Source organism: Lissotriton vulgaris, chromosome 1_1, assembly GCF_964263255.1.
Source record: "Lissotriton vulgaris chromosome 1_1, aLisVul1.2, whole genome shotgun sequence".
In the NCBI taxonomy this organism is placed as follows: domain Eukaryota; kingdom Metazoa; phylum Chordata; class Amphibia; order Caudata; family Salamandridae; genus Lissotriton; species Lissotriton vulgaris.
Window position 1 is genome coordinate 1,513,736,499 of NC_141685.1, and position 18,099 is coordinate 1,513,754,597.

The 18,099-nt window shown below is 45.2% G+C and overlaps 1 protein-coding gene across 1 annotated transcript in view; it reads left to right on the forward strand.

The window, feature by feature from the left end:
- Nucleotides 1-18,099, forward strand: part of SLC26A5 (solute carrier family 26 member 5) — a 392,278-nt gene that overhangs the window by 214,186 nt on the left and 159,993 nt on the right. Inside the window, exon 7 of the mRNA XM_086967432.1 lies at nucleotides 6,399-6,551. Within this exon, the coding sequence (XP_086823558.1) occupies nucleotides 6,399-6,551 (153 nt within the window). The remainder of the gene's footprint in view (nucleotides 1-6,398; nucleotides 6,552-18,099) is intronic.

Genomic DNA, 18,099 nt, shown 5'->3' on the forward strand with positions numbered 1-18,099 from the left:
TGACGTTATTCGCCACATTTTGTGAACGTTTTACTTCATTATTTTGGTATGTTTAAAGTTATTAACACTGTCTGGGCATTAGTTGCACCTCATTAGTACCAGTTTAACACCCAACAACCTTTGCAAAGGGCCTTCCACTACGTGTTGCTGCACAAGGAGGAAGCATTTCGGACCACAGAGACACAGTGCTTGAAGACAATGTCACAGGCGCTTTACTTAGGCCATTCTTCTGAATTGGTGGTGATGGTGTGCTTATGTGGACTGTGGACTGTGACTGGTTGGGCACCAGGTTAATTAGTTGCTCTTGCTGATGTTAGACGGACCGAGAGTCCAACAAAACAGAGCCGTTCAGACAGAATAGCCCACTAAAAGGTAGAAGATTGGCTTACCTTGGGGGAGGTTGGAATTTCATTTCCACACATCTGTGAATCAGATCCGGCACAGCCAGACTTTTGAACACAAGACACGAGTTATGCTGCGGAGGTCACTTTGACATGCCACGTGACGTGACGTTATTCGTGGATATTTTTGAAGACACTGGGCCTGATTGAAACACTTGAGAAGGAGGCGTATTACTGTTGCTGTCTCTCCTGGGTCCTGAATAACAGGTGCTTTACATAACAGGCAGTGTCTGTGATTATTTGTCAATTTGTTTTCGCTTCTAAATTGGAAAGGACTAAGAAGTGTAGGCTGTTGCTGACCTCAGCACTGTGAAATGCAGAGTAGTGTTCCAGAGGACTGAAAGACAAAGAGTCTCATAGCTTGTCCATGGCGAGCACGGATCTCCGAGCAATAAGGCAGCGCATGCTCAGAGCGGAAAGTCTGTCAGAAACTTTAGGAAGGGCCTTTTTTTACCCACCGCCCATTTCCACCACCACCACTACCCCTCATAGTCGATGCCAGCCGCGACTGCATACCACAGTACCACACTGAACAGAAGGGAGGACTGGGCAAGGGAAATACCATTACGATAATGTTATAGAATAAAGTGTTGGATTATTTTAAATGACACATGTGCACAGAAGACAATAAGGACTGTGGCATGTGAGTCAGGATCTTTAAAATGTGCCAGAGCAACATATAGTCTTAGATAGCAGCTTCAAAGACCCATATGTATCTAGCTATACAGGCGTAAGCATCGGTGGCTGAGTAGAACGGCAGGCCTTTCAATGGGAGAGGTGTGCTCCGTGTTCTATGAAGTACAAATTCTAATTCTGAGAGGTGTGGGACGTATGATGGGATATAACATTCTGTGTTTTGTGATTGTTGTTGGGGGGTTCATTTTTGGAATTAATGGAACTGGTTTTCTAAGGCTAGATTTGGTGGTGGGAGACATTTTAAAAAGAGAGGTCAGGTCATTTTAAGAAGTGGCGCTTCCGCTGGGTTCAGCACAAGGTGGCACCGATCAGCTATGAAGGCTTAGAAAGAACTGCTCCAATGTTTGAAATACTATGTCCAAGCCAGAAGTGGAGGAATGAGCGGTGGAATGTAAAGGTCCAACCAAGACTTGATGTTTAAAAAGAAGAGCGATTTCATGTGGCAGCGTTTAAGGTCACAGATAGTTAATAATGTGTGCATGTGTAATGTGCAGTGCCACAATAACTTAAGATTTAAAAGCACCTGCTGCAGAGTTCCTTGTGTGTCCAGCTTTCGGCAACAATAAAATTGTAAAGATAACTCTTGTGATTAATGTTCCTGCTACAGAGAGAGATCGATCAAGAGTTGTATCTAGTGACAGTCTTGACTCGCCTCAAAGTAGCGCTGATGGTTAATGTGCCTGCTGGAAAGAACAGATCTGTATTAGATGTTATATCCCTGTATTTATGTCTCCCCTCTCTCCCTCTCTCTCTCTCCACCTCCCTCTCTCTTACCTCTCCCCCTCCCTCTCTCTCTCTCCTCTATCTCCCCCTCCTTCTCTCTATCCCTTTCCATCCCTCTCTATCTCTTTCCATCCCTCTCCCCATCTTTCTCTCATTCCACTCATTCCACTCTCTCATTCTCTTCCTCTGTTTCTCCCTCTACTTCTCCCTTTCTCTTCTTCTGTCTCCCTCTCTCTCTCTCTCCCCCTCCCCACGTAAGAAGCATAGCCAGATCTATTGCTGCAGTCAGTGCTTGTTCATGCTCCTAGCGTTTCTATACAATATTTTTTGTCAATGAATGTATTATGCAGACATCTCCAATTGTTTTTCATGAGTGTTCAGACCTCTTGGCAGATCCTAGGTGCTAGTTATCAGATGCTTATGTTATCAGATGCTTATGTGTGACATTTCCACAGTTTCTGCCCTCAGTGCCTAGGTGCTTATTAGAGACTGACATGTCCCCAGTTTCTGGCCTCGGTGGCCTATGTGACATCACATCTCAATGCTTAATGTGTGACAACGTGAGTGACAATTTATTGAAAATGCAAAAAAGAATTTCAGAATGTAGTTTTTATGCTGTAAAGTTATGACGTTGAAACAATGTTAAAAAAAGCCGAAAAAACGCATAGCACTTGTTGTTGAAAAGAAAAGAGTGGACCGAAGGTTGTTGTGATCATGACTGTACGGCCCCTTAAAGAGTCCTGGGCAGCATTACAATGCAATTTCACTCTCTTTTACACCTACTATGCTTCAAAAGTTAATACAATCTAATATGTAATGAAAAATGTGTTGAACAATGCTTTGTTTTGGCCAATCTGTCTCCCAAATTTTCTTGGGGGGGTAGAAGTTCAACCCCCCAAACTCCCCCTAGTCGTTGCTCACAGCGCTTGCTCGCTACACACCATGTGGGGGTTGGTCTCACTTCTCTGATTCACTACTTGTGTCTATTTTTGGTGCTCTCTGAAAGAATGCCTATGAATACATATGACTGGGTGGGTAACCTGATGTTCTTTAATGTCATCATCTACTGTTTACTGTGCTTTGAAAGTTGATACAATTTGAATATGTAATGAAAAATGTGCTGTAAAATTCACCATTTTGGTCTGTCGTTTTTCAAAATGTTCTTGGGGGGAGAACCCCTGCAAACCCCTCTAGTGGCCGTATGGCTCGCTCGCTACGCTCGCTCGCTACGCGCTGGACGGGGGCTGGTTCGCTACGCGCCGGACGGGGGCTGATCTGGCAAAATTTGCCAGGGCTGCTTTCAGTTCCCAGTCCGGCCCTGATTCCCAGATTGTGAGGGACGGAAGACTGGAAAATGAGCCAACCGTATCAGGGAACTCGATTATCTGGGGAGAGGTGGCAGAGATGTACACGGTGTAGATGAGACAAGAACCACAGCAAAGCCAGTGTCTGACAGCTAGTGGTTTTCCAGCACAACACGTTTGAATCTGTGCATTATCTTTTCAGTTTTGCTTCAGTGGCACTGAGTATCAGCGCCCTGACACAAGGCATTATGTGACGGTTCCTTAAAAGGGAATCCTCAGCACGTTGGTGTGGGAACCCTAAGCAACTACATATTCTACTGGTATAGGAAACCTTCCTCCTGCACAGAAGTATGAAACAGAAAAGAGGAAACGCTCTGTATTTGTAAATTATTGTTCATATATTACTTTGTAACACCCTTCTTTTTCACTCCTGTTGGTATGTGGAACAGGCCCGCCCTAACCACCCTCAATTGCATGCAAACCTTGGGTGGAACAGAGTTCCAGACCAGAATCGCTGCTGGGACATTGTTACCCTATGTTGGCATCTATTTTCAAGCCTAGAGATACACTAGTAGCAAATTGAGAGATGCTAAAAGGGCAGCGGTCTCATTCATAAACCTCAAACACTCAAATATTTTTAAACTCACCACCAGTGTTTTATGCAGAGAGGCATTGTTGAGGGCAGAAATAGAGGATCTGGTAGGGATTCATCTTTAAGCCGTTTTGTGTTGCTTTGCTTGTCCTGTGTACCTGTTGGGGCCAGCCCTCTTGAGCCACTGGATATTCGACCTGTGGTCATTATTTCCATTGAGCAGCACTTAAGGGGGAATCCTCTATGGAAAAATGAATACTGTCTTGTTACTCTTCATAAAACTAAAGGAATACAACCACCTCCGAAGATTTCCAGCTCCGTAGGCACCTGCCATGTTAATACTTATGTATTTAATAAAAAACATTTGTAAAGTATTATTGATAAACTGACAAATACAAAGAAATAAAACAGGCCTACATGTAGTTCAATGAAAACACAAATTATAACTTGATAATCCGTGTCAAAGGCAGCATAAGATGTAGAAAAAGAGTTGTAATATACATGCATGTTATCATGAACACAACTAGCTTCTTATTAGCCTATTAGGACAGCTTACCCCAAATATGCTTCACTTTTGCCTATCTGCTCAACCTTACGTTTTAATCAGTTCTAGTTCAAACAAAACAAGCAAGTAAACATACCTTATGTCCGACGCAGATTTTATGTGTGCGGGAGTCATTTTGCAGCTGAAACCTCACAAGATCTAAAAGACCCTGGTAGTGTCAAAGCTGTGAAGACGTGGAAAAGATCACACATAGTCAGCAAGTAAAGCCTGCCAGCCCAGGTCATATGGGTATCTGATAAACCAATACTACCATATTACAATTCGATATTACTCTGTTCTTGGGCCATTTTTTGTTCAAGACCCATTGATCAAGTTTCAAGGTCAGATTCTATTTTTTTTAAATTATTTTTATTGGTACGTAATCAATATTCAGTACATACAAGGAACAGTTATAATGTTTTGCCATCTCTGTTTTTTTACTCCAGGTCAGATTCTTAATAAGATTGCAGTTGGCGTAATCGCCACGGCTTCCTTGACATTGGGAGGAAACAGAGAAGGTTCATCGTCCACACACAGTGCCTCGTTAGCATCTTGATGAAAGACCTGGGCGCTTTGGCAAGGTCTGGCACTTTTATGACTGTACCTAAAGCTTAGTAGATGTAAAGCCATTAAGCAGAGATTGGCTGAAGTCTTTATTTGCTTGGCTAGCCAGTCTAGAGCCAACCCACCCTTCTTTGCTTGCCATGTCATCTAAGATAAGGTGGATCCAAATACATTTCCTGTCCAATGTTTTCCCATTTCCCTGACTGGGCTACATTATTTTTTTTATTTTCCACCGCTACTCTCACCTAACGCCTTCTGATTTTGTTTCAGACACATAAAGAAAACAGAAAAGGCTTATGTTTCTACAGTTTAAATTAGATTCATAAACTAAATGTTTTACTTTGTTACATATTACATTTTATAACACAAAACATGAGTGGCAAAGAAAGCTATATTGTGTTTATCACTTCACAGAATGAATCCAGTTCAAATTACAGATTGATGTACTTACCTACATCACTTCATACACTGACACACTGATATAGCTAATAATTGCACTACAGTAACTTATATCATAGTTCCCATTGGGTATATATAGTATGTATGCAGATGCGCAGAGTGTAATATGCTATTTGTGGTGGCATGCTGTGCAAAAAATTATTGGACTGGGATGCGGCCTGAGTAATAACCAGTGGCTGAGATGAATTCTAGCATTCCATCCATCACTTTTTGTATGTCTTGTATGTCGCACTTAGTGGGACGGGTATATCCAGATGTGGGGGCCTTGCACAATGTCATTGGAACTAAGCTATATCTGGTGGATGAACCCATAACAAGGTCAAAACCGGTGCTGGGCTGTTTTTGTACCGGTTCAGGGAGGCCCTGGCTTGTGGTTTCTCATGTCAGTTTGACTCCACTGTGGATACCCACTCGAATTTGACCTCTGTGCTGTAGTAATAAATGTACCAACTATATTCTCAAGCATGGGATAAACACTTAGTCCACATAGACGCCAATTACCAATAGCGGCAAATCACTTAATCTCCCAGTGTTTACCAAAAATGAATATGTTCTTATGTAATTTAACCTGTGGTCATGTAAAGTGCTCCAATACCTTAGGTCGAGTTTGCTCTATATGATACTGCAAAAAAATAAAATGCGTTAGTGGTGACCAAGCGTCTCTTACTTTTAATGAAATCTGTTCCAGTGACGCATCTCTTCGCATAGCTTCCAGCCCTGCATGCACATTCAACTATGGTGGGTTTTTCCATTGTTGAAGTTTCACGTACGACAAGCTGAACACCTCTTGTCAAACTAGGAAAGCTGGTAAGTCGCCAAAGCTCCAATCTCTGTGCTAAAGTTCAGCAGCTATTCTGTCTAATGCTGGACTTTCACAAGGAAGAGGTAAAAGGACATTCTAGAGTCTTTAAATTGAAAGGTCTACCAATGCCTGCTCTGATCTTCCCCAGGAGCTGTTTCTTATTGTTCTCTTATATATTTTCCAATACTTGAAATCAGAAATAGTATCAAAATATGAAATTCTGTTCACCTTGAGAGAACTCTATTGTCAACAAAAAATGCTGTTTGAAAGGATCAATGGTTGCTTATTGATCTGTTTCTTTGCTATGTTACAGAGTATAATTGCAGTACTTTCAAATATCATGACAACCAACGTCGCGGCACTCATCGTTGGACTGATATGTGTGATCTTGCTACTGGCCGCTAAGGAGATTAATCAACGATTCAAAAATAAATTGCCGGTTCCAATCCCTATGGAGATCATAGTGGTAAGTACTGTGTTAGTTATGCTGTTGAAGATAATGTGTGGTGTTGAGGGCCCAGAATGGGGGCTGTGGCCTACACTTTAGGCAAACAATGGTGTGCACAGGCACTGTATTACTTTTTTCACTTTTAAAGGTTTGCTAAGTAATAAATGAAAGAACTAATTTTACCTTGGCCTTGTGATGTTGATTCCTCCATTTCTTCTTAGGTTTTTGCTCCAAGATCCAATGGAGACATTTCCACCTGCACTTAGTGAATATTTTCTTAAAGCACCTTGAGCATAATGCAAAGATATAGTTCGTAATGTTTTCAATAAACCTTTTTTGCGCTAGATATTCAATGTAAATGGAGAACAGACAGGTAATAAACCATGTCCACCAATTTGAACAATTTTGGGAGAGAAGCATTTAATTTTTAGTAAAAGAGACCTTCATTTTAAAATGTGTACTGCACTGAAAATGTTTTATCCTGTCAAGGCTCCAATGACTAATGCTGCCTTCAGACACAGGTGCCTAGGTTTGAGCACTGCTCTTTATACAACGAACAAGAACGTATAGCATCATGATAGCTCAATTTCTCATGGAAGTTTTTTGGCACTGACAACACTGTTGTTCAAAGTTATCGAGATGTTCAGATCCCCCATAGGCACTTGTGTGTAAAGGAAACACAGACGAGATCCCATTTCACACCACATCCGTTCCCTGGCTAATATTATATCGCTCCACATCCCCTACTTCCCACTTTTCCAAATCCTGCTGTTTTTTGTTTCCTCTGCCATTTCTGCCTTATGCTCGCCAATTTCCTTGTCGCTTAATTCTGCCCCCCTTTCTTTTAGAATGGTCTCAGACTCCTACAAACACCCGCTGTGCTATTTTTTTTAAGAGGTAATGTGTCTTAATTCCAAAATTGTTGCCTCACTTGAAATTCTTGAAAGGGTAATGGCACATGGAGTGCTAAACATTTCTACACTGTATGTACAGCTTCAGGTACAAACCGCAGTGTAGTTACAATAATATGTGCACCTAATTCGGTCTCCTCACTTTCCCCAGAGAGAAGGCTGCCAAGATCCTATCAGTCTGAAAGAGGTTTCTCTGGAAATCCAATATTTGGCTAAAACAATTGTGCTGCACACACAGTTTCAATGATTTTTGATTAAAGATGAATAGGACAGGAGCGACTGGGCAGTGGGCAGAGCACAGCCTGTCCACAACCACAGCCCCCCCTCAACTGTCCACTATTCTCGACCAACTACTGCAATCAATGCCCTCATCCAAACTCACATTTCACTCCATTCCATACTTAAAATCACATGCTCCTTTTCCAACTAAAAGAGCATACCATACACCTACATCCCCCATAGACAAAACCTTAAGCGTAGTGCTCTGTGCTTTCAGATTCCATCCCAGCACATTTACTAAATAACTAAAGTATAATAGAATAATGCGATATCACCTCACAACTAACCTACAGCAAAATTACCTAACCTGCTTGGATACTGCTTCTATCACCCCTTCTCAGCACAGGAGGAGGTTTACTATAATCTGATAGAAGCATCTTACTTCTCTCTCAATCACTCCCTGTCCCATTAACCGCACCCACATCACCAAGCCTACTCCCAGTTACATGTTTATCTAAAACTTCCAATTTGTCCGGATTCCAAAACACGTTGGAACTCTCATTGACACCAATATCTATTTTCCCTATGCAAAGTTCCACCATACATTAACACCCAACTAAGATACAATAGCCTTCAGTCCTTGACCCCTTACAGTATTTGAAAACACTTCAATTATTTTACTTGGTTTTGGCCACCCTTTTCTTTAAAAGTTGGAACATTCTTTCTGAACTGTAATCATATTTCTGTTCTGTGCTACCATGTACTAAAATGCCGTCCTGGAACATCATTGCCCCAGAAATTCCAATCAACATTACTTTCTTTAGGTATAGAAACATTGAAATGGCACCAGCTACTCTAAAAAGTACCCTTCTATATAGGTAAGTGACTGTTAGAGTCTCAAAAGCTGTCGGGTACTTGGAATGATCGTCCAGTGCAATCTGCTGATAGGCGGTTAGCAGATCAAGAGGATAAAAAATGGAAGCACCTGCCACTGACAACCGCATCTCATGAATATTTAGTAATGGGCGGCTGTCCACCCTTATGGATCTGTTAAACCAACTCGGTGTAGGAATCTGTTTCAGTTTCCCAGACCCAAAGGTGGTAGCCAGAAAATTAAAATACCCCCCACTTTGAAACAAAGGTCTGATGGCACCAAGCAAGCAAAGCTAATGAGCCTGAACCTCTCTAGAAGAGCTACCTTGTCTCTTCCATCCAAGCATGAATCCATTCATCATTTCACCCTTCCATCCACACGCTGATATCCACCAAATATTACATTCTGTCATCCAATCATTCTTTCCTCTATAATCCAATCTTTCACCATTTTAAATATCTATCCGTTAAGACACCCATCATCTAGGGATTCATTCACCCCAGCCATGCTTCCATTTACTTACCATTCCATCAATTAAGCCTTTCATCCATCAATTGATCCTTTTGACCGTCCGTCCATCCATCCTCTCAGATTTGGTTTTACTTTGCCATCCATCTATACTCACAGATTTCCATTTATTGTGCAACCCATCCATTCTTACTCTCGGATTTCTTTTTATTCTGCCATCCTTTCCCCCAGCTGTCGATCCTCTCAGGTATCCATTTACTCTGCTATCCTTTCACTCACCGATCCATACATCCAACCGCTCAGATTTCCATTTACTCCGCCATCCTTTCAACTACTCATCCATCAGTCCACTCAGATTTTCATTTATTTTGACATCTATCATCGACCCATCCATCCATCTTCTCAGATTTCCATTTACTTTACCATCCTTTCACCCACCCACCCATCTATCCATCTTCTCAAATTTGCATTTATTCTGCCATCGTTTCATCCACCCATTTACCCTCTTCTCACCCAGACGTGTACCCATCCATCCACCCAGCCTTTTATCTACTCATCCATTCATCCTTTCACCCATCCTGCCTTTAACCCATTCATCCTTTCACCCACCCAGCCATCATTTTAAAAACTCATCCATCCCTCCTCTCACCTCCCCATCCTCTCACATACCCATCCATCCTTTTATCCACCCAATCTTTGACACCCATCCTTTCACCCACTGATCCATCCATCCTTTCACTTAATCATCCATCCTTTCACCCACCCATCCATTCATCCACTCATTCAGCCATCCTTTCATCCACCCTTGTTGTCACCTACTCATCCTTTCACCTACTCAATCATGCATCCTTTCACCCACTCAATCATGCATCCTTTCACCCACTCATCCATCGGTTAGTTCAACCACTCATCCATCAACCTTTTTCAGCCACTTGTCCATTCCTCCACCCATCTTTTCACCTACTCATGCATTCATCCTTACATCCAGCCATACCTTTACCCATTCATCCATCCATCCTTTTATCCGCCCATCCATCCTTTGCACCCATCCTTTCACCCACTATTGATCCATCTTGCCCCCTACTCACGCATGCACTCGTCAGTTTTTCTTTTCTTTCAATGCATCCTTCTCTCTTCGTTTTAGCGTTAATTGTGAGCTTTTATTTGCCCAGTTGCAGATAAGAGGTTCATAAAGAACCCATCCCCCACTGTAGCTGGTAAAGCGGGGGTTCAGGACGCCCCTGGCCAGACCCCTTCTAACAAATCACTACTGAAGCTAAGCAAGAAGAGAAGTCTATTGGTTCAATGACCCCCTTACTACAAAGGTCACTCAACATCTTAGCTTGCACCTGTATGTCAGCGGCTCACTTTATGGCTAACTAGAACAGCATCTTTAAAAAAAAAAAAGAATATTCGATGTTTCAAACCATTGGTCATCTCCCAATTCCTCGTTAACACTCCCTGTCAAAATGACATCCTTGTTTCAAAGTACCCTCCAACCCATCCTCATCTTTATCTATCCCAGTCAGCCCTTGCATCTAACCTTATACCCACCGCCTGTAATTCTTGGCCACATGCAATTTGCTCTTCCTCGCCTAAAATGAATATTAATATTTGCCCAAACAACGTACAAACTCAATCCTGTGACAGGTATGCCCACCAGGCTAATATCAGTGGTCCATAACTTCTCGTTACCCCAGCATCTGGTGACTAAATCCATTTCTAATATGGCATACCGCACAGGTGTCTACCCTAATGTGAGTTCCTCCTCTTCCATATTGATAAAACACCTTGATTGCTCTTTGCACCTCCTCTTGCCCTCACTGAGCGGCATAGGGGCTTAAGCCAAATTTATCAGCTTCACTTCCACCACCAACATCCATGTTGGTTTGCCCACCCCTATGCCTACAAATATTCCCGAAATGCCCTGTCTTTTTACATTTGTTGCATATTTTATCAATTCCTGGGCAGCTCTTAGAATTCCCCGGATGATTAGACTTGATTTAGTGATTAGTAATTAATGTCATTACATGGAGGCGAACATATTTCGTGGACACAGCATTCTGGCTGCTCCACGTCTCTTGCTATGTTAATAGTAGCATTAAATGATATCTCCATGTTTTCCCACAGTCTTTTTTCGTACATTTTGGCTATTGGGTCTCATTAGGATTTGGTCTCTCAATACCTGGTCACGGTAAATGTTTACAAAATCGCACATGTCTCCAAGTGACCTCAGAGGAGCCTCGTATTTATCAATTGACTCCCTCTTCCAAGTAAAACTTTCCATTCAAATTGTGTTTCTCTCCTAACCAGGGCATTCTTTCATTTGTCTGTCAACGTATTTTAAAGTAGATATATCCTCTTCATCGTTTTGCATTGGCAAATGTCTAAGTTCTTCCAAACCATTGCCCCGCCCTTTATGTGCTTCAATCAAGTAGATTTTCTCTGCACTGGACAAGCTGTGCCCCTTAAACATATGGGGTACAGATGGAGTCTGGATGGGAGTCCTTCACAAATAATAAGTCAGCAGTTGTCTTTTTACTTGGAACCAAGTTCCTTATTGTAGCACTTGATTCTCTCAGTGTAGTTCCAAGGCCTGCTCAGGGGAGGTGGTGTGAGCTAGGAATCCCAGCTCATTGGTACCCAACAACAACACTCAGTAAATCATTGTCCAGTCAGTTCCTTTACTTTTTAAAAGGAACAACACTACTATTTCACACACACTACTAAAATACCATGCATTAAATTACAAATATGTACAATCAAGTAGATGGAAATTTCTTTAGCCACACCCATATGCCCCGTTACACCCCTAGTGACTCGTAAACGATATACTTACAATACCTCCCCACCCACACTGGATTTAGTGCCACAATATAATGGGATGTCGTTATCAAAAAGGCAGGCCTACTGGCTTAGGTGTCACCCCATCAGTAAAAATAACCACGTTATAATTCTCCCATTTCATGTATACAAACTATTTTAATCAATTGGGAATGTATTAATACGCATTGTGTTATAATGCACCATTGGGGTCAAGAGGGGTAATGTCCACATTCATTAGCATTCATTGTCTTGAGAAACATTGCATAATCCACAATTACCATTATCGATAAAGCCGTGAATTCATTAACATTAGTCTTATAGTCTGTCTTCTACATGTATTTGCTGCTGATGCAGCTTTAGGATAAGCCACTAGATGGCACTTGCAGTCCAGATCCTCTGCACAGAAGTATAACCTCCAAGAGCACTTACATCTAAATCAAACCTCTCCCAGGGTCTGATATTCAATTCCCTGGGAGAAGTAGAGTTAGTTTTTACAACATTCAAGGGGACTGCTGCACATCATGCAGCTCCCACAAACACACTTTAAGACTTGTTGGTGGTACCCCTGCCCTTCTTGGGGCACTAAAAAGAGAAGATGTGCTCATTGTAATCCTCTCGGGGGATGGGGCGCTTAATAAGCACTGAATAATTAATAAGCAGCTTTCCTAATCTTCAGTTTTTATACCTGGTTCCCCGGTTCCACCTAGAAACCCACAGCCTCGTTTTCTTTGTGCCGGGCCATGGGAAGAGCCCCAAGGCCCCTGCAGCCATCTTGCAGTGCCTACAATGCAGGAGAGCTGATGCATCTCTTGGTCTGCTGCCGCCCAGCGAAGCAGTTTCCCTTCTGCCCCGGTGCACTTCCCCTGGCCATGAGGAGCACAGGAAGGGAGACAAGACGCCGACATGCCCGGCCCCCTCCCACAGACACTGGGCGGGTAACTCTTCCAGGCCTCGACTTGCTGTTTTACTGGAACAAAGCTATACCCTCCTGCGAAGCCCATAACAAGGGCCAAAGCAGTCCTGGGTTGCTTGTATTCTGGTTCAGGGAGGACTTGACTTGGTAGTTCGGGCCAGACTGTTCCCGTTGGAGAATGGTCAAGACTGATTTGCATATTGTTTTGTCCAAACTGAGGTGGCATGGTGTGCAAAATAACATAGGAATAGGATCCAGCCCAAGCAATTGCCACTGGATGAGATTAATTCTAGCATTCCATCCATCACTTTTTGCATGCTTTGTATGTTGCCATTAGTTGGTCGCGTATTCCCAGACGTGGGTCCCTTGCACACTGCCACTTGAACCAAACTATACCTGGCAGATGAACCCATACCAAGGACAAAACTAGTCCTAGGTTGCTTTTGTTCTGTTTCAGGGAAGACCTGACCTGGCAGTTCGGGCCTGACTGTTCCCACTGAAGCCGTTCCAAGAGCGTATAACTGGGTCCAAACTGAGGTGGCATAGTGTGCAAAGTAACAATGGATTGGGGTGTCGCCCCTTAGTAATTACCAGTGGCTGTGATTAATTCCAGCATTTCATCCATCATTTTTTGTATACTTGTATGCAGTACCACTAGTAGCTTTTAATTTACAGCCTCTGGTTACCTTGTAGGAACCTTTACTTGGGACTTATAAGTAAATTCAATGTGCCAATCAGAAGTAGGCCAGTTTTAGGAAGCGAGCACAAGCACTACGGTACTGGCTAGCAGTATTAAAGTGTGCTGAGTCCTAATGCCAACAAAAACAAATTCAGAAAAACAGAAGTGGTAAAGGCAAAAAGTTTGAGAGTGGCCCTGCAAAGAGGACCAAGTTGAAGACGGGGCGAAGGTTTAGACCATAATTAGTCTGAAATCGCAGTTCCCTCCTTCTGTCCACCAAAAGCCACAACTGCCACATTCCATTTCCTCATACATTCACTCACCATCCATACCACGAAACCCTCCATTCCATACTCACACGCCGCATGCTTATCTTTTACCTAGAAAAACATGCCACACAACCCTTTAAATAAAGCTTGTGTCACTGAGGCTACTGGGCAGCATATTAAGAAGCCATTTAGCAACTGATGGTTCTCCCAGTGTCCTTCATTGTAATTAAACCAGTTTGCAGTCGCCGGTTGAGTGCACATGTGGTTGTACACTGCTGTGAAGTGTTTGCAAGAAGTATGTCTGCATAAAACAAATACACTGCAAGCTTATTAGAGCGTCCAATTCAGGACTTCATGTTTATCGTTATTCCTTCTTGGCTGTTTCTTTTTTTCTAGTTAGATACCCAAAAATTGTCTGGTTACAAGTTGTACTATAATGGTGAGGTGGTAAACCTGCAACAAAAATTAGAGTTTTCAAACAGTTTCACCCCATACTTACTGTGCACTTAAAGGTTTTTGAGACATAAGGGGGAACAACATGTGAGATGATTAACTACTACACTTGTCTCCACATCATTCACCCAGTACCAGGCCATTTATTCCGCACATATTCCTTCAATCAATCAATCAATCAATCAATCAGGGTTTTATAAAGCGCGCTACTCACCCGTGAGGGTCTCAAGGTGCTGGGGGGTGCAGCTCTGGATCAGTCAAAGAGCCAGGTCTTGAGGCTCTTCCTGAAGGTGTGCAAAGTAGAGGAACGTCTGATGTTGACTGGGAGCTCGTTCCAGGTCTTTAATGCGACGTAGGAGAAGGCTTTTCCACCTGCTCTAGTTCATCAGATGCATGGGGTCTCTGCTAGGGCAAGGTCGGCGGAGTGGAGGTTCCTTTTGGGTATGTGGAAGGATACACTCTCGTTGAGATATTTAGGTCCGATGTGGAGGGATTTGTAGGCGTGGATGAGTAGCTTGAAGGTTACTCTCTTCTCGACGGGGAGCCAGTGGCAGTCTCGTAGGTGCTGGGTCATGTGCTCGTGTCATGGGGTTCCGAGGACGAGTCTGGCTGCGGTGTTTTGAATGGTTTGGAGCTTGTGTAGCAGGGTTCTGTTGATTCCGGCGTAGAGGGCGTTTCCGTAGTCCAGTCTGCTGGTTAGGAGTATGTGGGTGATGGTCTTTCTGCATTTGGGCGGAATCCATTTGAAGGTCTTGCGGAGGATGCGGAGGGAGTTGAAGGAGGTGGAGGCGACGGCGTTGATCTGGCGGGTCATGGTGAGGGAGGAGTTTAGGATGATGCTGAGGTTTCGGGCATGGTCTGTTGGAGTGGGTGGGTTTCCAAGGGCGGAAAGCCACCAGGTGTTGTCCCAGGCGGTGGAGGAGGATCTGAGGATGAAGACATCTTTCTTCTCCGAGTTGAGCTTCAGGCAGCTGTTGTTCATCCAGGCTGCAATGTCCTTCATTCCTTCCTGGAAACAGAGTCTGGTGTCTTCCAGGTTTATCTTGAGGAAGAGGATGAGATGGGTGTCATCGGCGTAGGATACTATGCTGAGCCCATGCTGTCTGACGATGGGGGAGAGGGGGGCCATGTAGATGTTGAAAAGCATAGGGCTGAGCGAGGATCCTTGGGGTACTTCAGTTGATCTCTGTGGGTTCAGAGAGGTAGGGTGAAAATCTGATTCTTTGGGATCTGCTGAAGAGAAAGGAGCAGATCCAGTCGAGGGCGTTTTCTCGTATACCGGCGTTGTGTCTGGCTGTGAGAGTGCGTTGTGAGACAGTGTTGAAGGCTGCGGAGAGGTCTAGTAGGATGAGGGCTGCAGTGTGGCTCTTGTCGAGTAGCATGCGGATGTCATCGGTGGCGGCGAGGAGGGCGGTCTCAGCGCTGTGGTTGCTGCGAAATCCAGACTGGGAGGAGTCGAGAATGGCGTTCTCTTCGATGAAGGTCGTCAGCTGGGCGTTGACTAATCTCTTGGTGAGTTTGGCTGCGAAGGGAAGGAGAGAGATGGGATGGTAGTTTTTCAGGTCCGTCAAATCGACTGAGGGTATCCTGAGGAGGGGCTTAACCTCTGCCTGCTTCCAGTCATCGGGAAAGATGCTGGATTCGAGGGAGGCATTAATGGTCCGGCTTAGTTCGGCTGCTATGGAGACGGTGGCTCTGTGGTAGATATGCAGTGGGCAGTGGTCCGTGGGGGCTCCTAAGTTGGTGTTATTCATGGTTGAGGTGGTTTCTTTGGTGGTAGCAGATTTCCAGGTGGTGATGGTGGGCTGGTTGTTGGTGGTGGAGAGGGGGGTGGTGTCTGGAGTATGTTCGTTGAAGTTGTTGTAGAGGGCCTTGATTTTCAGTTGAAAGTAGGAGCTGAGCTTGTTGCAGAGGTCCTGGGATGGTGTGACGTGTGTAGTTTTGCTGGGGGGTTTGGTGAACTGCTGTATGACGTTGAATAGTTCTTTGGCGTTACTAGTGTTGGTGTGGATTTTATTCTTGATAAAGTCCACTTGGTGGCTCTGATGTGCTGGTGGTATTCAGTCATGGAGTTCCTGTAGCTGTTCTAGTCTTCGGTGGTTTTCCTGTTCCTCCAGAGTTTCTTGAGGCGTCTGCAGGAGCGCCTGGCTTCTTGGAGATCGGTGGTCAACCAGGTGGCCTTCAGGGGGCGTTGTTTGATGGGGTGGCGGAGGGGTGCGAGCTTGTCTGCGCAGCTGGAGATCACGTGGTGTAGTTGCTGTGGAGTCGGCGAACGTCGTGGCAGTGGGGGAGTCATGGAGGAGGGTGGTGTTGAGGTGTTCCTCTGTGATCTTACTCCAGTTCCTTCATGGCAAGTGCGGGGCAGGTTTGGGTGCAGTGATGGTGTTGAAGGTGAAGTGTACACAGTGGTGGTCTGTCCAGGCTGCTTGGTGTTGCTGAAGTGGATGTTTGTCCCTCCTGCGAAGATGGGGTCGAGGGTGTGTCCAGCTCTGTGGGTGGGGGTGGTGACGAGCTGCTTCAGTCCGATGTTGGCGAGGTTGTCAAGGAGGGTGGTGGAGTCTGGGTCGCTGCAGTTGTCGAGGTGGAAGTTCAGGTATCCGATGAGAATTTAATCCATGGAGGAAATGGCTTGGGGTGCGACGAGGTCAGCAATGATTGTGGCGGCAGAGGCGCAAGGCCCCAGGGGTCTGTAGACGAGGGTACTGCCCATGGTGGTTCTGGGCTGGATCTGGAAGTGGAGGTGCTCTGTGTTAGAGAGGGGCTCACTCGTGCTGGAGGTGGAGAGTTGGAGGGAGCTCTTGTGGGATGGCACTGGCGATGTCGGGGCGGAGGCGGCGTTAGTCCATGTTTCTGTGAAGAAGGCGACGACTGGTGAGAGGGTGTCGAGCAGGTCCCAGATCTCCATGGTGTGTCTGTGTAGGGTGCAGAAGTTGAGGAGGATGCACGTCAGGGCTTCTGTGATGCGGGCGTCCAGTGTGGGTTCAGCAGTCGTGGTAGGGCTGTTGACGGTGAAGTGAGGTCTGCAGTGTCTGCAGGAGAACTGTCAGTTGTTATTTCTTCCGGGGTTGAGTGCGAGGAGGGCAGCGGAGTTGTAGCGGTGGCAGGTCATATATCCAGGGTTCCTGGCACTAGCTGCAGTCAGGTCCTGGACAGGCACAGACGGCTTGCCTTTGGCACGGCAGCGGCGCAGCCACACAGCAGCCGCCATTAAGTAGGGGAGGGGGGAGGGAAGCGCAGTTGGGCGCGGGAAGCGGAAACCTGCAGGGAGGGGTGGGGCCGCGGGGGCAGCAGCGGCGTGAAGGGCACAGAGGGCAAGGGGCACAGGGACAGAACAGCACAGAGGACACAGGTACAATTACAGAAAAGGCAGAAAACGGAGAACAGAAAAATGACAGAAAAATGGCTCAAGACAGACACAGGCACAGAGACAGAAGAAAGAAAAATGGCTCAAACACAGACACGGGCACAGAGACAGAAGACAGAAGAATGAAACGAGGACAGTCTCAGACCACAGCGACCAGCAGAAGAGCAAGGTTCTCCCACTGGACCACTAGGAATGAGGCACAAGCAGGAGCCTGTGGGTGGAGGAGGGCCTCAACACCTACCTGAGTGAGCAGATCCCGGTGCCCTGAGCAGTGGCACTCAGGAGCGGGGGTAGAGCAGGTCCCTGACCATGGGTCAGAGGTCTTGCTCACACTCCCTTGCAGCGCCGCCATTAAGTAGGGGAGGGAAGCAGCAGGGGTAGGGGCTGTGGGGGCAGCAGCGGCGGTAAGGGCACAAAGGGCAAGGGGCACAGGGACAGAACAGCACAGAGGACACAGGTACAATTACTGGCACAGAAAAGGCAGAAAAAGGAGAACAGAAAAAGGGCTCAAGACAGCCACGGCCACAGAGACAGAAGACAGAAACATGTCTCAAAAACCGACACGGGCACAGACACAGGCGACAGAAAAA